Source organism: Brachyistius frenatus, unplaced genomic scaffold, assembly GCF_029030835.1.
Source record: "Brachyistius frenatus isolate BFR_SWC_R1_liver_20210118 unplaced genomic scaffold, ASM2903083v1 Contig_6, whole genome shotgun sequence".
Classification (NCBI taxonomy): domain Eukaryota; kingdom Metazoa; phylum Chordata; class Actinopteri; family Embiotocidae; genus Brachyistius; species Brachyistius frenatus.
The window spans coordinates 6,449,723-6,471,064 of NW_027210605.1; the positions used below are offsets into that span (position 1 = coordinate 6,449,723).

The 21,342-nt window shown below is 41.1% G+C and overlaps 3 protein-coding genes across 6 annotated transcripts; all 3 read right to left on the reverse strand.

Annotated features, from left to right (window-relative positions):
* Positions 1 to 1,908: 1,908 nt before the first annotated feature.
* Positions 1,909 to 4,916, reverse strand: ssr4 (signal sequence receptor, delta). Its single transcript, XM_069688857.1, has 6 exons — positions 4,750 to 4,916; positions 4,380 to 4,498; positions 4,213 to 4,287; positions 3,270 to 3,359; positions 3,081 to 3,146; positions 1,909 to 2,499 (listed from the first exon to the last, which is right to left on the reverse strand). Exons 1-6 carry the CDS (start codon positions 4,796 to 4,798, stop codon positions 2,395 to 2,397), a joined length of 504 nt encoding a protein of 167 aa, XP_069544958.1. The 5' UTR covers positions 4,799 to 4,916; the 3' UTR covers positions 1,909 to 2,394.
* Positions 4,917 to 6,790: 1,874 nt separating this feature from the next.
* On the reverse strand, positions 6,791 to 16,461 carry LOC138615319 (SLIT-ROBO Rho GTPase-activating protein 3-like). 3 transcript variants are annotated; one of them, XM_069688854.1, is made up of 23 exons: positions 14,842 to 14,929; positions 14,604 to 14,688; positions 14,441 to 14,530; positions 14,022 to 14,193; positions 13,746 to 13,908; positions 13,497 to 13,559; positions 13,283 to 13,411; positions 13,065 to 13,193; positions 12,519 to 12,740; positions 12,324 to 12,425; positions 11,554 to 11,733; positions 11,340 to 11,424; positions 11,122 to 11,149; positions 10,883 to 10,976; positions 10,678 to 10,738; positions 9,760 to 9,837; positions 9,522 to 9,650; positions 9,328 to 9,433; positions 8,657 to 8,884; positions 8,507 to 8,562; positions 8,191 to 8,416; positions 8,062 to 8,110; positions 6,791 to 7,524 (listed from the first exon to the last, which is right to left on the reverse strand). In XM_069688854.1, the coding sequence occupies exons 2-23, from the start codon at positions 14,638 to 14,640 to the stop codon at positions 7,366 to 7,368; spliced, it is 2,586 nt and encodes an 861-aa protein (XP_069544955.1). In that variant the 5' UTR covers positions 14,641 to 14,688; positions 14,842 to 14,929; the 3' UTR covers positions 6,791 to 7,365. The 3 variants fall into 3 exon arrangements, with proteins under 3 accessions (XP_069544955.1, XP_069544954.1, XP_069544956.1); XM_069688853.1 differs by lacking the exons at positions 14,604 to 14,688; positions 14,842 to 14,929 and adding an exon at positions 16,187 to 16,461; XM_069688855.1 differs by lacking the exon at positions 14,604 to 14,688 and having other exon boundaries at positions 14,842 to 14,926.
* Positions 16,462 to 17,850: 1,389 nt separating this feature from the next.
* Positions 17,851 to 20,528, reverse strand: naa10 (N-alpha-acetyltransferase 10, NatA catalytic subuni). 2 transcript variants are annotated; one of them, XM_069688859.1, is made up of 8 exons: positions 20,348 to 20,528; positions 20,082 to 20,180; positions 19,933 to 19,991; positions 19,799 to 19,844; positions 19,562 to 19,677; positions 19,405 to 19,449; positions 18,443 to 18,527; positions 17,851 to 18,331 (listed from the first exon to the last, which is right to left on the reverse strand). In XM_069688859.1, the coding sequence occupies exons 1-8, from the start codon at positions 20,366 to 20,368 to the stop codon at positions 18,149 to 18,151; spliced, it is 654 nt and encodes a 217-aa protein (XP_069544960.1). In that variant the 5' UTR covers positions 20,369 to 20,528; the 3' UTR covers positions 17,851 to 18,148. The 2 variants fall into 2 exon arrangements, with proteins under 2 accessions (XP_069544960.1, XP_069544959.1); XM_069688858.1 differs by having other exon boundaries at positions 17,851 to 18,355.
* Positions 20,529 to 21,342: the final 814 nt, after the last annotated feature.

Below are 21,342 nucleotides of genomic sequence, written 5' to 3' on the forward strand. Positions count from 1 at the left end.
AGCAGATACATGAGGGTACTTTAGATGATTACTGGGAGAGGAAAGAAGAAAAAACTAATTCGATTTTCAGTCTTAGTGTCTTTTTCTATAATCTTGGATTCTTGGTGACATGATGGATCATTTAAATATTTATTGAAATAAAACAATGTGCGAAGTTTAGAGTGGAAAAATCACTATATTTGCTGGAGCTGTTAACAACTCATAGACACATGAAATGTGAGTAAAGTATGTCTACCTCAATACTTTACTTACAGTACTTGAGTAAATATACCCAGTTACTTTCCACCAATTCTGTGTTGTGTAATCATATAAATAGAAATGTGAGAGGGAATACTTTGTTTACATGACCTTAAAAATTTGCGTCTAAAACAGAAACAAAATATGAAGATAAACAAATCACAATGGACAGAATAAATTGTTACTTCCTGTGTGTGCTTTTAGACCGAAAAGACAACAACTTTGTCAAAACACTTCACGTTACATCCACAGCTATGGCCACTGCAGCGTGGGCTGGAGTTGAGCACAGCGAACTGTCACACAACAAAGAGAAGGAAGCGTCTTCTTGTGTCAGCATAGACTCAGTGGCCTCCTTTGACTGTTTGTTTGTTCATTCCATCTGTATCCCTTCATCCATCCAGCCGTCCCCAACTTCCCACAGTCTAATAGGTGACTCTGTCAGGGAGTGTCTTGACTGTCCCCAGCTCATGTCTTCTCTGAATGAACATTGTGATGTCCCTATCGTCTCCTTGCAGACTGTAGGTGCCAGAAGACAAAAAGCTGAGATGAGCTTGCACCACGTTGTTGTCGAAGCCACAGAAAAGCAGACGTGAGAAACTTGTGTTCTGCGCAGCACGTCGTATTTACGTGAGCAGATCGCATTAGTCTTGTACAAAGTTTACATTATTCTCATGGGACTGTGTGAGAAGTTGCAGTTGTGCTGCTCCCGTGGACGTAAACTCAGCACTCTTGTGTGCAGAACAGTGAGTGCAAACACAGATTTGGGACACAAACGGAAATAGACGTGCTAAATTTAAATCCCTCCAACAAACTAGATCCCATTAGCACGAGTTTGCTCTGAGTACATATAAATATGACAAACTGTAGTGAAGTGGATGTAAGGCAGACCAAGGGCTCGTAGTGAATTATGCACGTGTTGCATTACTTTGGCAAGTTTATACAGAATCAGTAAAAAATCTTGTGTCATCTGTCCATGAGTTTGTAGCTGGCTCCAACAGAGACTTGAAAAGCAGCACAGAGCTGCCACAGTGTGTTCTACTGGTGGCACTGCACTATAGGAAGTCAGAACACAAGAATCTCTTGTGACCGTTCATTGAATTAATACCAATAACATATTTACTGCTGGTTTATAACACGAGCAAACAGGACAGGACATCAGCCGCAGGTGTCCCGGTGAGTCAGGACACGTATCTCTCCTTGACTATCTAGGTTATGCCAGTGGAACAGCTTGTCTCTCCTTCGCAGATAAATATAACCACCGTGTCCACTGAGAGTTCAGCCACAATCTCCGAGCTGATCGTGTTTACAGCAGCAACTGAATTTTTTTTATTATGGCTTGGTTAACTTCTATAGATCTTTTTGAAGAAGCACATGGGTTAAAAATGTTCCATTCATACAGAATGTGTACATCTTTCTTGATAGAAATTCTGAGAAACATATCATCAAATCAGATTTGGAGGACAGAAATTGAAGCTCTTCTGTATGACAATTTGTCATCCCTCTAGTAAATTACACTGTGAACGATAAACCTGCTTGGATCTGGTTGTCGCTTGAGTTGACAGCTCTGGAATAACAGACGATGAGTCCTCCTTTCTGACTTGGAGAAAAAGGCATTTACAGAAAGGCAGACTGTCAGTGTGCGATCACATGAACCAACACATTACACTAAAAGAAAAACAAGCCATTTATTCATTTTCCTGGAAGAGGCATTTCCACTACGGCTGTTCAGGCCCGCTGGTGCAGTCACATTATTGACATTTCATATAGAGAGATAGTAAGATTAACTTTATTGATCCCAAACTGGGAGATTCTCAAATGATGTGCTTGGCAGGCTTGTTCTTTCTCATCTGTACAAGTCTATATTTATAGAGTCCAGGTTTATGGGTCTGGTATTTCCCCCATCCAAAAAAATTACAAAACTCCCTCCACACTGACAAAACAAACTCGTGACAATATTCATCTGTAAATTGATAAGACTGATCGCACACAGACACAGTCTGAATAAAAAAATACAAAGACTGCTACTTTTGCTCCGCGCACCAAAGCAGATCTAGTGGCAAAATCCTGTCGGCCTGCCACGACACTGGATGATGGTCGAGCTCCACCACAATTCAGTCTTTAATGATCGAGCGGTTAAAAAGTTATTGTGGATCTGTTTCAAGCTTGGATGATGCTTTTGGCACTGAAGGCCATGTAGTAGAACAGGATACCGATCAGGGCAGCCACCACCTCAGTGGACACCCATGGGCCGTTCCACGCACCCTGTAGTGAGGGGAAGAAAGAAAAAAAAATACAGATTAGAGATTTACAGAAAAGAGACGAAAACGTACACCAACGAACCAAACACTCCAGGTTCAGCTGGTTTAATGGCGTGGATGACTGCTGAGATTGGAGCTTAATTTACAGAGTACACGATGACTAACTGGAGATCCGTTTCACGTATGTTATTCTTAAATGAGCATAAAATGAACTCATCTTTCTTTTTTTCATAATTATGAAATCAGAAGATTTTCCCAGGTTGTCAGGAAAAAGCTTTCACATGTAATCAGGTAAGGGGTAAATAAGGTGAGAACATTGTGTTGACGGTGAAAACCCTCTTATCAAATTGAATCCGAAAATCCAAACAATGAGCTGAAAGGTGGTGTACAGATAACTGCCGAGTCAGGTGATAATTTCATCACTTCAGGCAAACACCTTTTACACATACAAAGTAGTCTTGTTACTCACTATTAACATACAAGGACTATATGATTTATAACTCATGACTTAATTTTTCCAAGGCACAATTATCATATATATATCAGCATTCGCATGTCCAGTCTGAGGTTCAATAAGAGACTCACCCTGTGGTCAATGTTGACGGAGAAGAGAGGCTGAATGGCATTTACATCTTCATTGTTCCTCTGGGCCTGGATCAAACAAGAAGCACACATATAATTCAATTATACTCATGTTTGCTTCAAAAGACAGCACCATCCGAACCAAGTGGAGCTTACAGGAAGTGAAGTATGAGCTGTAGATGAAACACTAACCTTGCGCAGGGCACTGTAGGACTCCTCATCGAAGAATTTGACCTGATATGTTCCAGAGCTGGCCTGTTTGTGAGGAAGGCTCCAGGACACCTGAGAGAAGAAGGTGTATGTTCATTTGTTTCCCCCCCCCACAAGTGTCAAAATTTAAATTCTTCAGTCTTTACTCAGAGCCCGGGGGTGTATGTTTACGACCTGCTGAGAAATATTGTTGAAATAAGGACATTTACACAAACTGTTGTCTGGATGTGAAGTCGTAAAGAGAAACAAGTGTTTAAAGTTGCTCCAAATGGGAAATCTCAAAAGAGAGGAGATGAGTGAATTTAACAATCACACAGGTATTGTGTCGTAAACCTCGTGACACCACCGGTCATTAGTTGAAAATGAAAATATCTATCTCATCAACAATAATTGATTTTTTTTTTTTTTTTTATAAAAATGAACTCAATATTTGGAAATTGGCCATCTGAGGAGTTATTTACCGTTGAGGATTAAAACCAACAGGTCAAACACATTCTGTGACCTATAATCACCTAAGAGTCACTACACCTAAGATTTTGTATTTGAGACAAGGGTTCAGCGATATTATTTCATTCTATCATTATATGAGGCAAGGTATCATGTGTTTTGAATATCATAGTATCTAGATATAGACTTATTGTCCTTCCTTTCTGATTTTAATGGCAGCAGTACAGTAAAGCGATGTCATTTTCTGAACTTATCAGACTGTTTTAGCCATTTTAATATTTGTCTTTACCCATTTGGTTATTACATCCACATTATTTATGACTATTGATCAAAACTCTTGATATCTAAATATCCATCCATTATCTATACCAGCTTTATCCTGAACAGGGTCACGTGGGGGGAGACGGAGGGGGGGTCCACGTGGGGGTGGGAGGGGGGGTCCCAGTGCGTGGATCAGTGCCTACATTTGAACCCATACCTGGTATTTGCCAACATCCTGGCCTCTCGTCACAGGGAACTGTCTTCCATTGACATCAGCGTACAGAGTCACACTCTGCAGAGGACAGAAATGACCGTCAGTGAGTGGAAACATCGACAACTGACCGTGTCGGCTGTTTGAGGGGATGTCAGGGGGGGGGCAGCTACCTGCGCTCCGTTGGCACAGGCCAGGCTGAGTTCAACGATGAAGACGGACTCGGAGGAGATGACGGCGTCAGAGGTGGTGTAGGCCGACGGAGTGATCACCGGGTCTGTGCAGCTCTCTCCTGTCACCACGGACAAAGCAGAGCAACGGTTAGATAAAGCCTTGGGACACCGCTGCTTCGTCCGGACGGGGGGGGAGGGAGGGAGGGGGGGGTTCATGAATAATGCAAATCTCACAAAGGTTTAAATAAAAGTTAAAAGAAAACTGGAACCGAGTCGTGGGTGATCTAGCGGCTAGCTGAGACCGGTTAGCACGGCAGGCTCGTTAACGCCGGCAGATCTCTTCCTCCTGTTTTTCCCCCCGCGGACTCACCCGAGCAGGCGACCACAAGCAGTGCGAGGAAAGCGGCTACCCGGATCATGGTGGTGTCTGAGAGGTTGTCTGAGAGGGGGTTCTTGTTGTTCCTGAGGTCCAGCTACTGAGCTGCACTGCTCCTCTCGCTGACTGAAGGAAAGAAGTCCACCTCAGCTTAGCGAAGAAACACCACTGCGGCTGCGCTGCAATGACGTTTACCGGAGCGCCGCACAGCACTCTGGGAAACTACTCTATCGACACGTCATCTGAATCGGAACAGAAGGCGGCATTAAAATTTCATAAAAACATCCTTTAGATTAAGTTGTACCGCCGTCACGTTAAATTATCAAAGGACTTTTCCTTTGATAATTTCCCCTATCAAACTGTAATTTACTCAACGTTATTCATAATCATATCTCTACAATTATACACAGACAGTCAAACTTGTGGGTTGTGTATTTATAATTTTGTTTTCTTTATAAGCCTATACGTCATTTACCCTGTGTGTCTCAATTGTTGTTGTTTAAAAAAAATAAAAATTAAGCTATTAATTATTTAGGCTGTTTTGAAAATTACAATACCAAATGACTTGTGTATCTGCAAAAGCCATTAACTGCGAGTCTTCTGGCAGTATTTAAAAAATTTCCTCAAGAAAACAGAAAGCTGTAACTCCCAGCCAACAGTCTGTCTTCACAGAAGTCATGTTGACATGTCAAAACAGTAAAAGCACAGATGCAACAAATACGAATAATCACCAATGATGGCGAGATTCTATTTAGGTGCTCCAGTCCCAAGCAAGGTCTATTGTATACACTGGGTCATTGTGAAGTGGAACAGATGCAGTTAAATGAAACAGTTGTCATTAAGTAGCGCACATTAGTTAGACCTGTGTTTTTCTTGCTCTGGAAGACTTGTCTCATGTCATTTTGTGATAACTTTTGGGAGCTGGTGAATTTTATAATTCTGTTGCCATGATAAACATGTTAATTCTAATTGGCTAGTGTGGATTTTGTCCTGGTTGTGGCGCAGTGGATCAGCTGTTCACCCCTGCAAGATGACAAAAGGATTATGGGGTATCAAGTCTATTGATACAAGCCATGTATCTACCAAGAGTTTCCATAATCTTAGGAATAAGGAAGTGAAACAAAGTTGTTTGGTCTGGCCTCCGTCAGGGTTGTTCTTTGTTACAAGCTGTTTTTGAGCCTTATAGACAGGATTTTGATGATGTATACATGGAGAGAGTGAGTTGTCCAGTTTGAAGACCTCAGATATTCCTCTCTTCTTTATGATGATGTGATTGTGTTGGCTTCAACTGTGCACAACATGCAGTGTAGCAGTTTGCACCAAGGGTGTAAGTGAAAGTCAGCCAACTACAAGATCACGGTTATCTGCTGGTGGGAATTGCCGTGTCCAGGTTGCGAGTGAATGCTGTCCCAAGTGAAGGGGTTTAAGCATCTTAAGACCTTGTTCACAAGTGAGGGAAAAATTGGAGCAAGAGATTGAGTCAGGCAGATTGGTGCGGCATCAGTAATAAAGCAGTTTTTTCGCTGGACTATCAAGTTGGAAAATAACTGTAAAGTAAAGCTGTAGCTTTACACTTCAACCCTCATCTATGATCATGAGTTATGCATAGTAGATGAAACAATGAGATCGCTAATAAGAGTGGCCAAAATTAGTTCACATAGGTTTGTTATGCTCAACCTTAAAGATCGTAAAAGAAGCTTAGACATCCATAAGGAAGTCTCATAGTACAGCCTCCACACTGAAAGGAACCACTTGAGTTGGTTCAGGCATCCAAGGCACCTTCCACCGGAGGTTTTCCAGGGACAACCAGTAGGAGACCCAGAGACAGACTCAACACTGGAGAGGATAAATATGTCATCGTGCCTGGGAATGCTTTAGTATTCATGAGGAGCTGAAAACATTTTGCTCTGGACAGGACTATATTACCTATAATCCCAAATAATGATATTATTTATAATAAAGGTTAAAAAAAAAAAAAAAAGAAAAAAAGTTCTACCCACATATTACAGTGCTCATTTGTTTAAAATAAAAAAAGTGAGAATAAACAAATTATTTATTTGGCAGGTAGTCTAGATATACAGACAAATCATAAAGTGTGAAACAAGTTAGAAATAATTCATATATACAAATTCCTTGCAGTTACTGTATTCACAGTTTTTTTTTTTATCAACTCAGTGACTCCATGTTATTTTGATTGACATTTGATGAAGAATGTGTGCTTAGATATGCAGCTTGTAGGGAGCAAGGATTACAGAAAATCTGGAAACCGCTGAATGTGAACACCCACACAGATGCAGATATAAAGATGCAACACATCAGTGCATTTCAAGTAATTTTAGTTTCCACATTGTACTGCTGGTCTGCAGTCACAACGGAGATCCACTGCACATGACATGAATGAAAGGTCTTTTGCGTAGCGAGACACCATGTGGAAACGAGCCTAAACCAATCAAGGGAACCTCAGAGACAGGACTGTAGGTCAGTGATCTCAGTTTTCTCAAAATAGATGTGCTGAAAGCTACTGTCAGATCCCTTCACAGGACACCTCAGTTTTTATTAGTATCATCTCGCTCTCTCTCTCTTTTCATATCATCTACTATGCTAGTCCCATCAGTCCAGTGGCCCTACTCCTCTCCCCCTGTGTCCATCCCACCTCCCTCTCCTTGGGGGAGCCTGGGCAGAGGTTGAGGAAACAGTGGGGGAGGGATCCTGCAGTGTTTGCAGTGAAACAAGCTCCTTGAAGACCGAGTCCATCTGGCGACAGACCTCCTGTAATATGAAATAAACAATGGTGATGAGAGTAAAAAAAAACAAAAAAACAAGACAAAACTTTCTTTGTTCTCTCCACTTCTCTGATTATTGAATCAGTCATTTGGTGTTGCGTTCTAATAAGACACTCTTCATAAAAGATTTGTCATAATTACTTTAAGATAATAAATATTTTAATGATGCTTTACTGATTGCTTATAAGATGTGTTGGACTGCTTGGTTGTTATAAACCTTTTTGCCTTGTAATTTTCTTCTCTAGTGTTACACCTGCTATCAGGAATCCCTTTGTAAAGGATAGTTCAGCTCATTTACCCTCTGGGAAAATGTTGGAAAGGTGCGGCAAAGGATTTGGACCAAAATCTAGTAGCAGTTTAATCATTAATGATTTAACATTCTTAGTTCCAGATGCCTAACAAAACAATTATTAAACCCATGACTTTTATTTATATAATAATTTACAGATGTCAATTAAATGGTTCATTATCACCCAATGGAACCAGAAGCCTGATATCAAACAAAATTGGAAAGAAGACAGACCTTGTCCACTTTAACACCTATATCCTCAGCAGATGAGTGTTGCTGACATCTGTATGCAGAAAAAGACACAAGTACACATTGAAAATATATTTCTCACTCAGACATATCCTTTAAGCCAGTGTTACTTACTCTTTGCGTGCATAACCAGGAGACTGAACCCTCTTTGGTTTACACTGCGGCCCCAGAGGAATCTGAAGCAATAACTTTCCACCTGAAGCGATGCTGACCCCTGCTGGCCCAGCTGATAACCAGTTGGGGTCTAGAGAGCCGCTGCTGTTGGCTCTGGGGCGCTCTGCCTTTTTCTGTGATCCAAACACGCTGGTGCTGGAGTCAGCTGAGGATCTTGTTTCCAAATCTGTAGCAAGCCACATTAATATATTCTTCTTTATTTTACAAAGACAGCAGCATAGTTTTAATGAAGTGATGAACAGAAATAACAACTCACTGTCTTTGCTATGGGTATACTCCGCTTCGACGTCTCCCTCTTCAATAACAGGCTCACTGTGAGGAAAACACCATCAGATAGTCACTCCACAAAATATTTTTTCCATGTTGTGTGTACATGTGTGTTAGTTTAAAACACGTTTCACTGTACCAGTCATCCTGCTCTAGTGTCATGCATTTCTCGTACACCGGTCCTTGTACTTCACTCTGACTGGGGAAGATGTTTTCGTGCTGGAGGATGATGCTCTTCACCAGGGCATTGATCTGAGACTGCAGGGTGACGGCATCTTCTTCTTGAGCCCCTCTCACCAGGCTGGGGCCAAAACACACGGCCAAATTGTAAGGCTGCATCATGTTCTCATCACTATACTGCGACACGCTGGAGGCAGGGAAGAGAGGAAAAAACATGAGGACAATGATATCAAAATAAAAAGCTGAGAGGCATGCAAGTGACACAAAGAAACAAAAATTCCCTGACGGTCATTTTTTTCGCTTACATTTATCCGGTACAAAAACCAACAAATAGCCTATATAATTTTTTTTTCCACAACCCCTCTTCTTCATTTACCATCTACCATAACATTTTCTACATTTAAACTTTAAACTAGTGATTTGGCCTCCATGTCAATTTCTTGTTTCGTTTGATGGTTTATTAATTACCATGTGAACACAATGTTTTGTGTGCAAGCTGTTTGTCCTTCCTCTAGCCAGTTTTTTTTTTTTTTTTTTTTAATTTATAAAAGGAGCAGTCTGTAGGATTTAGGGGCACTTTAATTTCCTGATTGTCTGATGTGATTTCTTTTTTTGATTTACAATACTCACTGATGAAGGAATGCAAAGAGGTATCTCATGACAATGATGACAGGCTCAGGGTAGGAAGAGATGACTGTTTTGAGCTGAGCTGCTCTCTCAGCCTCGTTCTTTATTTCTGAGAAAAGATGATGAAAGAAAGATAAACTGCCGCTGTACATATTCAGCACCACCCATCACATACACATACACTCATTCACACTCACGGGCATGCTCCAGGAGCTGGCTGGTGCTGTCGATGGGGAAGAGTGGACTCTCCTGACCTCTGAAGTATAGCTTCAACACTCCAGCCACAGAGTCCAGGTCGTACCTTTGCTCAGCCAGGGGGTCCTCTCCTGCAGGGGAAGGTCATGGGACACTGCCCCACATTATTAATGTGCCTCAGTGAGCAGAGCTACTATTTAAGTACTCCTAACGCACACACACACACACATACAGGGCTACCTTGCTCAAATGCATGTCTCAGGTTATTGACCTCCACCATAGATCCCGGCACTCTAAAAATCCCTTCATGGTGGAGACCTAATGGGCAGACATGTTATAATTCCTCATTTCTTTGAACTAATCAACACCTCTTATATCCTTAAAAAAAAAAAAAAAAAAAAAAAGGTACCATGTGTAACATTTGACCTGATTTAACTGTTGTCAGACTATTGAATATGAAGTTATCATCACATGTGTTCCAAATACACAGTTAGGGCTTGTATGGGCTTACTGATACCCCAAGTGGCTCCATTAGGCTGCTCTTAATGATGTATATGACTGTTGGACAGCAACAGATCTTTGTCGTCATGGTAACATTTATAAATACATTGTGACCGTTTGGTTAGGTTTACTTGGTAGCAGGTTTAGGAAAAGATCACATGCCGTGTTCAGACTTTCCACTACATGGCCCACTATATAGTGGAGAATCAAAATACTGGAATGGTTTTGGTGAAAATAAATATGTACAAACGTTATCCAAGTTCACTCATGTACTTAACTTAAGATAATTTATTTTCACCAACAGTATTTTCCTGGGAAAAAGTCCTATGTTTGAACCATTGACCTACCTCCCTACAAGAACTTTTAGGTACTCTTTATACCAAGTCTCCTGACTTCCTCCTTTGTTCCCTTCAAATTACAACATCCACTGGAGGTTGTTTGTAAAAGTATCAGCTTGCCCAGTCAGAACATTAGATCAGTGAATTGAATGGGCGTTAACAACTTTCTGAACCTGCTAGTGGGGTTAGTAGGCCTCTACGAGCCCATATACTTGGGACAGATGTGTGATGATAACCTCCTATTCAACAGTCTGATCCCTGATCAAAGGTAGAAATGTGCATCTGCTGGTTTACTGTTCTTTCAGTCTTGAATACTCACCATTGAGGTTGATAAAGCGAATGCAACTTTCCACAACAATTGGAATCTGCTGTCCTGACGCCTGAATAAAACAAATTAAGGGATGAATTTCAGAAACAAAAAGTCTGATATGTCACTTCTGACTAATACTGGAAAAAGGAAAAATTATACTGAATGCATACTGAAACAGTAAGTGATGCGGTGGTGTAATCATTATTGTAGCTACCTGTATGAAGGAAAGCATGTCTCCGTTGAAAAGCTTGTGCATTAAACTGGCACTTGAGTGATTCTTTCTGACACGCACAGACTTTCCAGTGTGTCTGTAGAACAACATACCATAAGATGAAGACACAATTAACTCCATTTTGTTATAGAGGGACAGCAGTTTTCCAGTATACAACCTTATATGACAATCACAAATAAACATAATGACCCTATAAGAACTCTTAAAACATTCATTCATACCTTGGCTGATGTCCATTAGATGCTTCAGCTAAGAAGAAAAAAGGGATTTAACAAACATAACTGAACCTCTGAGAAATGTGAAATACATCTTAATAATTTGTTGGGTTTTTAAAAAGGAAGAACATTTCAGTGGAAAATAACTCCCCACCATACAGCAGCTGTTCTCAAGTGACAATTTGAGTCAGCGGTTTGCTTTGCGAGAAATGCAGAAGTGTCACCTTTTTCCACAGCCACTTTAAGCAGGTCGTGTTTGGCTTGTAGCTTAGACACCAGAGAGCTGCCAATGAGGTACTCTTTCACTTTCTGTAAAACAAATCAAGTCGTTTAAGTCATTATCATGCTGCCAACATCAGCCACTGTGGATCCATCAAACCAAAAAAAAAATGTGCCAACTATGCATCGGCAGTTCTTCACTTTAAAAGTCGGACTCACGGTGAAGTAGAGGTTTTCTATCTCCTGCAGATTGGCTCTGCGTCGGGCTACACTGGGCTTGAGTGGCAGATTCTCAATGCTGCTCTCCTGAGATGAACCGCAGACACTGCTGGACTCCAGATCAACATCACCGATGCAATCCAGCAGGGAAGTCTGGGCTGCTGACATGTTCTTACTGGCCTATATAACAGGAGGAGGAGGAAACAAAAACATGCACCTCAGGTTGGTTGGCGCAGCGGTCGTGGCAGCCTGTTGCAGCAGCTCCCCCTCGGGATGCTGCTGTAGCAAAAGAATTTCCCCTCGGGGATTAATAGAGTACAATAAAATAAAAATAAAAATAAAAAAACAACAACAACTGAGAGGAGACCTGCAGCCGAGGTGGATGGCTGTACTATACTCCGGTGAGAATATTGATGGTTCAGATGTATACAAAGTACAAACAAGCATTTTGTCCATGTTGCACAAAATACTAGGATCTGAGATGGGTGTCAAAAAAATAACATTAAGTTGCTTTAAAGTGCTTTTTAGACTTCCATCAGCCTACTTAGGAATATAAATTTGTTAAGAGCTGTGCATATGTGAAAAAGAGAGAAAATAAAACAGGGAAGAAGAAGTTAGTGCTTTATATTGTGGGTTTTTACATATTTTTTTCAATACTTCTCCTTCCTATCTTTATTTGAACTTACGACAATTTGACACTATTTAAAGCCTTGATGGTACCACAAAAAAAAATGCTAATGAGGTACTAAGGGATGAGTGATATACTTTACCTCCTCGGTTTCATGGGTAACGGTTTTGAGTCGGCTTTGTATCTGTTTGTATCTAGTCTCCATTTCGCATCTTATCTCCCCCTCTGCACTGACCTCAGAGACCTGAGAGACACAAGGAAATTTTGAGCTGTGCCACACTGCTGTATGATCCAGTCAAAAAGCATTACGTGTAGATTATTCACCTAAAATACTTACCTGGTCTTCGTCATGGGGCTGATAGGGGAAGCGAAGCGGCATAGAGAAGGTGTTGTCGTGGTCCTGCAGGAGGGCGTCTCTGTCCTGGCTCTGGTCCAGCCCGGACACGGTTCCCTGGAGCTGCTGCAGACCAGTGCTCAGGTTCTGCTGGGCCCGCCATCGTCTGGACACGTAGGCGTGCATCACCCGGCCCAAAGAGAGGTGGTACCCTACATCCGCACACTGAAAGAGAAAATGGCATCCCAGACAGTATCGCCTATTTAATGTGGGAGCTTTCAGATCCTGCTGTGTTCTTTAAACATGATATTTTATGTGTTAATCTAAGGCACCATGGGTGTAGTATCAAACTATATTACAACATTTTAAAAGGTTGTTGAATGACCCAATGCGGCGCTAATGAAAAGGCAAGAGAATACAAAAACTGATCATTAATTTCAGTACCGATTGGTCCATAAAGACTAAATGGCTCTAGATGTAGGGGATCTCAAACTTGAATAGTACAAAGTTTATGTTGAATATAAAAGGTAACAGAACTGATACACTCACATCAATGAGAGTAGAGATGTCTTGGAGGTAGTACTTATTCATGGAGGAGTTGGCAGCATCCAGGTTTAGGAGGTACTCGTTTCGGGCCTTGCTGCACTTCCAGTGTATCTCTTTGACCTTACCTTGTCTCTATAGCACAAACATTTATCAACAAGAAATCAAAGAGTCACATAAGAGACATGCGTGTACAGAATACAGCACAAAGGATATTTACTCACCTTCTCTATCAACCTCTCCAGTTTTTTAGCAGCACTCTGCTTTTGCTTCTCCTCCTGTTTCTCTGCCTCCCTCAGCTTCCCCTCTGCACACACATAGTCTGAGTGGTACTGGTGGTATGTTCGCCATGCCTGAACACACAGATACAAAAAGCTGTGCTTCCCTTTGTGTGTTTAGCAAACGGAAAATGCGCTGTGTGGTTGTTTTCTCACTTACAGTTTGTAACTCTGTGGTAACTTTGAGTAATCCATCTTGTAGTTGAGTACAGATTTCTTTACTCTGGGAACATAATGAAGAGACAGAATATGATAAACTGGGATGGTACAACACAGAAGACACACAGTGAGCCACTAAGTATTTTAATGATAAGGATGAAAGTGAGAAATGTTAGGTCTTCTTTATTTTGGAGGTGCACTTGTCTTAAATACATGCTGACAGGTTTTATGTTTGTCGTTGTTATGGTACCTTCTTGGCAAGGCGTTGTGTGTACTCCAAACAGTATGTTAGGGGCTGGATGAGAAGGTTGCTGCAACTTTCACTCAGTCCATTGTGGTCCCTACTTTCTTGGCGGGTCTGGGAAAGCAGAGCCAGCCAGACTTGGGCCGCCGAGTTACAACTGGGCTCCTTCCTGAGCACGTCCATGTAAAAAGAAGACAAAGACAAGTAAGACACAGGGACAAAGAAAGTTGTAACACAGTGTCTTCATTTAATATATTATGTTATGTGAAGGACTGCCAGTACCGCTTAATCCTTGACGTGAACCTTTCAGCAAGTTTTTCCAGGGAGCGGGCGTACTCGCTTTCAATCTCACCCCGTCGCCGCAGGTAGTCTGTCAGGTCTTGCAGCTGTTGGCTCTTCTGCTCAAGTTGCAAGTCCAACACCTTTAGTTGGTCTATGAGCTGGCAACGCACCTCTGAAAGACAGAGAAGAAATCAGGGGGTGGAGGTGTGGGCGGGGAGGGGGAGAATCACAGACAGTTAAAACAGAGAGACAATCATACAAGAGAAAGTATGACTCACTCTGAAAGACTTTCTGCAGATGGGAAACCGATTTACAAGGTCTTTTCCCATAAAAGAACATTGGTTGATCACAGCCAAGATGGGTTGAGATGAAGAGGAAAAGGTTTGCTAGAATGATACAGATAAAAGCTGTTCTTTTACCTTTGATCTGAGTGTCGTAATCCACCACACCAACCCTCTCCTTCCGCAGTTTTACATGAGAAGTCATTGTTGCTCCAACTGGGTGGAATTCTGTAAGTGTATAAATAAAAAGTAGTAAGTAAGGGAATACTTTACTTTGTCAACATCTAGCATGAAATATCACCTCTGTCCTGTTCCTTCTGTCTCTCCTTCAGAAACATGGTGGGGATCTGTCAGCATGCAGACTACTGTTCTTTTTGTCTGACAGTCTGTTAACAAAAATAAAGGCCTGTGACCCACTGCTGCACGCTAGCCCACCTCTACACAAGCTGTCACAACTTCAGTGTTGAAACTCCCCCCTCCACAGACCATATCAACTTCCTCCTGCCACAGAAAGAGCGAAAAGAGCATGTTCATCTTACTGTAACACATGTCTGCAAACTGGCCACCCTCTGCTGTCCTTTCCTTAATGGCAGACAACTAGAAAACCAGTTGGCTTGTGTTTCCTGCTGCAGCGTGATCAGTGCAGCAGGCAACACAAGAATTGCACGAGGTGCAGAAATAGCTCTAGCAACATCTCAGCTGCCCTAAAAATAGGGTGAACCTCAAGGCAACTCAGTGGGGACGTTTGTGTCATGGACTAAAGGGGAGTTTCTACTAGTGATACTCAAATTTACTGATGCACTCCCAAGTATATTCTGCATTTCTACTTATAAAGTGACAAATCCAGCATCTCTGACATCTACAATAGATAACCTACTACTCTGATGACTGTAAATGTTCTTAAGCAAAGTATTTCTACTGAACACATGGGGCACATTTGACTGAGACTTGACTCTAGACAGGATAAACATGAAAATAAACAGCCTCACCAAAAGAAATTCATGTGAGAATTGTTGTTACATGTTATTGCCATTTTTATCATCTTGTGTGACTGAATATTGAAAAAAAAAAAAGGATAGACGAGAGGGACAGCAACACAACAGTTATTTAAACACATGATCATCTGACAGACTTTGACAAATTGTCACCATAGTCACTGATGTCTGCAAGTCATCAATTAGTAGGATGACATTTAATGTATATTAGAAAGGGGAAGAAGAAGGTGCTTTCTTGCTGGATCATAACCCTTTGTACGCAGTCACCACACATTCTCTCACTTTCCTCCTGAACTTCCCTTTTTAATTTTTTTCAAAAGCCAAACATCACTCATCAGCATTCTCCTCAGCTGAAATGTGCACTCTTTGCTCCTCCAGCTGAGATATTTACCAGCTGACCTGCTAAAATGACTCTGCTGCATTTCAGAAAACCCCAAAACTCCCTGTAGAAAGGAGAGTGCCTTTTCATTTTTCCAGCCCGTGTCACCCTTTTCCATTATTAGCCCTTTCATTCTTTCTCCATGGGATCAGCAGTGAATCACCACCTCACGTCGCCACAATCTGCTGCAATATTTTATTACTCTTGTCTAATCCTTAATACAACTACAGCTTTTCAGCTGCTGTTGTTGCAATGCTGCTTGATTCACTTTAGACAAGTACCAACACATAGAGGCTTGTCAGAGCTATGTGCCGTTGATGATCTGAGGGCTATGTCTGAAGCCAACAATAACACAAGTGGAAAAACAAAAATCAAGCAGAGCACTCCTTAACAGCACAACAACATGCACTTTTCAGTACAAAGACGCGTTTATGAGGCCGGAACTGTCTGCCCTGCTTTGGCAAGACAGTCAATAAAAGTTTAATACATCCAGAAAAAAAAGAGTCTTACCTGATGAAGAGCAGTCCTGACAAGCCTCTTCTCCAGAGGCAACTAAATAATGCCAGTTAATAGCACAGTAAGCTCTCAACTGTTTCACCTCCCCCTCACGTTGGACACGGATGGATGTGGGTGGAGTGGAGCTCATCTCTGACTTTTTCTCTCTCGTTTTTCTCTTTCTCTCTCTCTCTCTCTCTCTCTCTCTCTCTCTCTCTCTCTCACACACACACACACACACACACACACACACACACACACACACACACACACACACACACACACACACACACACACACACAGTACTGCTGCTCTCTCTTTCTCACCCGTCATCTCACTCACACATTCAGTATGAGGCATCAGTGCGTGATTGTGCATGTAACGAGTGAAAACCCTTTTGTTTTTTTCTCTTTTTCATGCTGCCTTTTGAGCTCCACGACAGGTTTTCTGTCCAATTAAACACGAGCTGTTTTCACTGATGAGTCCTTCCTCACTGCTTATGTGCCCGCTACGAAGAGAAATCAGCTGCTATGGGGTTTTAGTTGAACAAATTAAACAAAACTAAAAGTTATTTTGTGGGTATTCTTGGCCTAAGAGAGCCACAAATGTGCCTACATACTGTAATGACCACCGTTTATAAGTAATGTAGCAAAGTGGGAAACATCCCATGTCAAGTAAAATAATGAAATAAAAAAAAAACTTGTCACGTTGTAAATTTGTCACAAACAACAAAATACCAGTGCTGCTATGAAATCCCAATGTCTGCAAGATGTGTTAGGTGCAGTGAGGTTGCTATCTTCTCACACCTATACACGTGAAAAGTATTAAATGGCTTGAAGGTGTGAAACTGAGTGACTTGCAGTTCAGTGAAGAGCAGACAAACTGTCTTAAAAGGTCAGTGTGCATAATTTGCTATATACCATACACTTCTTTCACCAGTTTCCTTCCTCTTAACAGACACAATGGTTGGTGTTATGTAATCAAACAAACAATCCCCTTAAGTGACATGTCTTCAGCCAAAAGATGCACTTTGTTGAGGGAAGTCTCTGTTGAGTGTTAATGCTTTATTTATGGTCTGATCAGATTACTTTTGAGCTTCTCGACACCAATAGAAACATGAACAGAATGTAGAGATGAAACATTCAGTACAGAAAGCACTCTTTCATCCGTTTGACTTTGTTCAGATCTCTTGTATCGACATTATTTCATACATTTTTATTTGCAGTAAAATGTGACAATGTTGGTGAAAACTTGTCAGTAAACAAGTTTTCACATGCCTTCAGCGTGTGACTGAATGTGTCTAATGGTGGTTTGCGGAGTTCACTGCTGATAGGCTTGTTTTGATCCCACCAGTAAGTGTCGCCAAAGTTAGAATTTAGCAAATTGTACATGCACTAGGTTTCCACAACCAAAGGGGGATTTAATTTGCATCTTCTATACCTCACCTGAATGTGTGTAACAGAAGTAATGTTTGTGACAGTAGATATTAAACTGTAGCCTTTTCATTTGCTATGAATATATTAAGAGATGAGTTTTCTGTCAGGACAATTAAAACATTATATTGACGTCATGACTACATTTTCCACAACATTGTTTGGCTGTTCGACTGTCTCATGGTTTATACTCTGAAGTAAATAAAAATGCTTTGTTTACAATCACTCAATGAAATAACTGCGATACAGTTTTATTTGAAAGATTTATTTGCAATAATTATTTTCAGAGATTAAAAGAGACCAAATTGAAAAGTACAGGTTGTCTCTCAGTTTAATTTAGGTAACACACCGATTCATGTCATTATCCAAATTTCTTGTTTGTTACTGCAGAAAAAAAAAACCAAGAATTAGGAAAAACCTGTGATGCCAATGTTGGAAAGGCTTTTGGTGCAGATAGCCACAGTCGGTAAAGCCGGAGAAAATGTCAAACCGAGATAAAAAGAGGGAGTGAGGGATGATTTCAAAACTGTCAGGGACTACAGTGTCATTGTGAATCAGAAGAGGAATCTTTAACGTCTGTGCTTTCTGTCGCCTCGCTGACTTCACTCAGCTCTTTGCTCTCTCCTCCGCTGTCTCTCTCGCTTTCTCTCTCCTGGTCACCGGAGGCTGACGGGCTCTGGCCAGAAGGTGCCTCTTGACCCAACACACGCACTCCGGGTTTCCTCAGCTGTCGGGACGCACAGAAAGGAGACTGACACAATTACAATCAGAATCTGCTCATTAGAGATGAGCGGTTCTACATGTAACGCAGAACTGGTAAAAATCATGCCAAAATCACCTCGTCGGCCATGTGGGCCAGGTCTCTTTTCATGGCATAGGCATCCTCCCCATCTGCATAGTATTTAGGCTCTACTTCACTAATCCTGTGAAGGAACAACAAGATGACATCAGTTAAAGTGACAATAACAAAACCCTGTATTCCCCTGTATTTCTTTTCCTGGGGAGTTTAGAAACCTGGAAAGAGTCTTAAATTTAACTACTTTTATATCAAAATAATACATGAACAAAAGATGAAGCAGTTTCTCACCAGCATTGTACAGAAATCTTTCAAACCCATCGAAACATCAGCTGATATTCTTATATATATATATATATATATATATATCACCATATATGCCATATATATATTTATATATATAATATATACATATATTATATATAACAAAAATAATATATATTATTAATATATATATTAATAATATATATAAATTATATAATTATATAATAATATATTATATAATCACCAAGGAGGAGATTTTACAAAACTTGTACACACACTTGGGCGGACTGTAAGAGCCAACTCTTTATAAATTACCTTATAGATATAATAAATGGATAAAGCTCTTAACACAGACAACAAATTTCAGAGCAGGAGGTTCAGCAGCAAATATTGAGTCAGATGAAACTCTGAGAAACACCCCTTGCTCTTATCAGTGTTAAAATAAAGAAGATTCCTGGTGATATATTTCCACAAGATGAGCACACATGGATGGCACAATCTCTGGTGCAGTTTCTTGGAACTTATCAGCTGAAATGTAGTCTGATACCAACATAACTGTAAATTTGTAATATTGGTCAATATACTGCATAAGTCCAGTTGACTTAGTGTTGCAGGTCTTCTTAATATGACCTCAGTACGAGTCCAAGCTGACAACACACCAACAATACCCAGGCAGTACATACACTATACAAAAAAAAAAAAAAAAAAAAAAGGTAATGATGGCACAGAAACAGACTTACTGGAATTTCAGTGTGTTTGAGTACAGGTGCAGAGCTGCTCGGTTGCTGCGGTGGGGAGAAAACATCGGTGAATCTCTTGGTACAAACACATTTCTTTTGTTGAAAAGGGATCAACGCAGCTGCACAAGTCCACAACAAGCCAACAGTGCACGCGTACCTTTTGCGAACATGAAGAGAGACATATTTAGCATTGAAGTTTTCGATCATGGCCCGGCTGGCCTGGTCCATCAGCTTCTGAGCCAGGCCGAGACGTCTGTGGGACCGCTTCACCGCCTGGAAGACGGAAGGAGGGGTTCAATTTCCCCCAAGAGATGTCGGTCAAATAGTCAGTAATGTACAACGTGAACCGTAAAAACGGTGAAAGAAGGGCAGATGTTGTCTTGATCCGTCTCACCAGGGATGTGATGTGTCCATGGGGTACATCATCAGGGTCTTCCTCCCTAAAAGAGAGTGAACAATAGTTTACAACGAACACACAACACACCCGTTCACCTGTCAGCTCACAAACACGGGAGACAGGACACTCACATCTTCGCCAGCACATATCCCACAATTTTCCCATTTTCATCCTCTGCGATGTACGAGAGCTGAAACGAGGAAGAACAGGCACCGAGTGTGAGACAGAAACGGGGTGACAGGAGCAGCGCCACGAACAGGGAGGCAGCTCGGTCGCTCACCTGAGGCCACGACAACCCGTGATAGAAATAGTATTTCATCTGGTAGTTTTCTGGAAGACACAGCAGGTTACAGTGCTGCATATTCATGAGGTCCTCCGGCTAAAAAAAAAAAAAAAAAAGCAAGAAAACAAACGTCGTAAAGTTGCATTACTAAAAGCATCGATGTGCGGTGTCCGGTCAGATGAAGTGCAGGCTGCGGTCTGTAACGTTAGCCTTAGCTAGCAGCGGAAACAGCGTGGCTGCCCGGAGGATTTCAGCACACTCACCCTTGCGTTTCGTATGTTCATTTTGTCGGCTGGTTTCTTATCAAAAGACTTTGGAAACGCAAATCAATTATACTGCTACGATCAAACAATTCATAATAGTTACGCTACAGAGTTTAAAGGTCTAGTTACGCTAGCTCGCTAAGCCGACTCGCTAGCAGGGAGGGGAGGGAGGAAGGAGCGTGCGGCAACACCGACACACATTTCCGGTCGCGGTGAGCCGGGACTTTCACAATAAAAGTTGTAATTCTTGCATCGGGAGTACAGACCATAAATCGAGGGCAGTCCTTTCACTTGAAGTAGCCTACATTTTGCCAATAATACTTCTAATCCTTTTAAATTTGAATGCAGAATAGGCTACTTTTAGTTTTTTTTAGTTTTTTTTTGTCATGTTATTCCAAGTTGTTTTTAGGGGGCAAGTTAAAGTACAGTCTCAAATCAGGTCAAAGGCCATAGAGGGCATGTTTCAAGTCAGTTTTCATAGGTACTTTTTTTTATTATTATTACTTTGACATTTTACCCCAGATACAATCAATTTTTTTTAATGCAACAGCTTCAACTTACACACAAACTCTATGCTGTTTATAATACTCTAAACGCAATTATTCAAAAAAATAAAACGACACAAAATATATTTGGCTATTATGACTACGTTCCAAAATATAATCAAAAATCGATTTTAAAAGAAATTATCCTCAACTAATCAGAATCAACGCTGTACACACACAGTGTGAAATAGAGTAAAATATAATAGAATTGAGTTTTAAAATTCATGATGTTCCAGTGTTTTTTTTGTTTTTTTTCATAAGTGAGCTTGTCATTTTGAATGAATGGCTGCCTTTTCCTGCAAGACTGATATTAGTTGCACTGAATATCTCATAATTGATGTGCCATGGTTGATGTCCACAGTACTTGACATGTAAACTTCCGGAATCCAAACAGCAGCGTAACATGCAAATCAGGCAGGTGTCACCAGGGGGAGGGAATGGAGAACAAAC

What these genes read in the sequence shown, in the direction of transcription:
- ssr4 (XM_069688857.1), bottom strand. Translation starts at nt 4,798, where the DNA reads ATGATCCGGGTAGCCGCTTTCCTCGCACTGCTTGTGGTCGCCTGCTCG. An exon ending in AGGATGTTGGCAAATACCAG is followed by an intron (nt 3,360 to 4,212) that starts GTATGGGTTCAA and finishes TTCTTCTCTCAG; the next exon opens with GTGTCCTGGAGCCTTCCTCA. An exon ending in CCTACAGTGCCCTGCGCAAG is followed by an intron (nt 3,147 to 3,269) that starts GTTAGTGTTTCA and finishes TGTTTGATCCAG; the next exon opens with GCCCAGAGGAACAATGAAGA.
- LOC138615319 (XM_069688853.1), bottom strand. Translation starts at nt 16,322, where the DNA reads ATGAGCTCCACTCCACCCACATCCATCCGTGTCCAACGTGAGGGGGAG. An exon ending in TTACGACACTCAGATCAAAG is followed by an intron (nt 14,194 to 14,440) that starts GTAAAAGAACAG and finishes TCTGTCTTTCAG; the next exon opens with AGGTGCGTTGCCAGCTCATA. An exon ending in TAGAAAACCTCTACTTCACC is followed by an intron (nt 11,425 to 11,553) that starts GTGAGTCCGACT and finishes TTTGTTTTACAG; the next exon opens with AAAGTGAAAGAGTACCTCAT.
- naa10 (XM_069688858.1), bottom strand. Translation starts at nt 20,368, where the DNA reads ATGAACATACGAAACGCAAGG. An exon ending in ATGGACACATCACATCCCTG is followed by an intron (nt 19,678 to 19,798) that starts GTGAGACGGATC and finishes TCCGTCTTCCAG; the next exon opens with GCGGTGAAGCGGTCCCACAG. An exon ending in TCAAACACACTGAAATTCCA is followed by an intron (nt 18,528 to 19,404) that starts GTAAGTCTGTTT and finishes GTTCCTTCACAG; the next exon opens with GATTAGTGAAGTAGAGCCTA.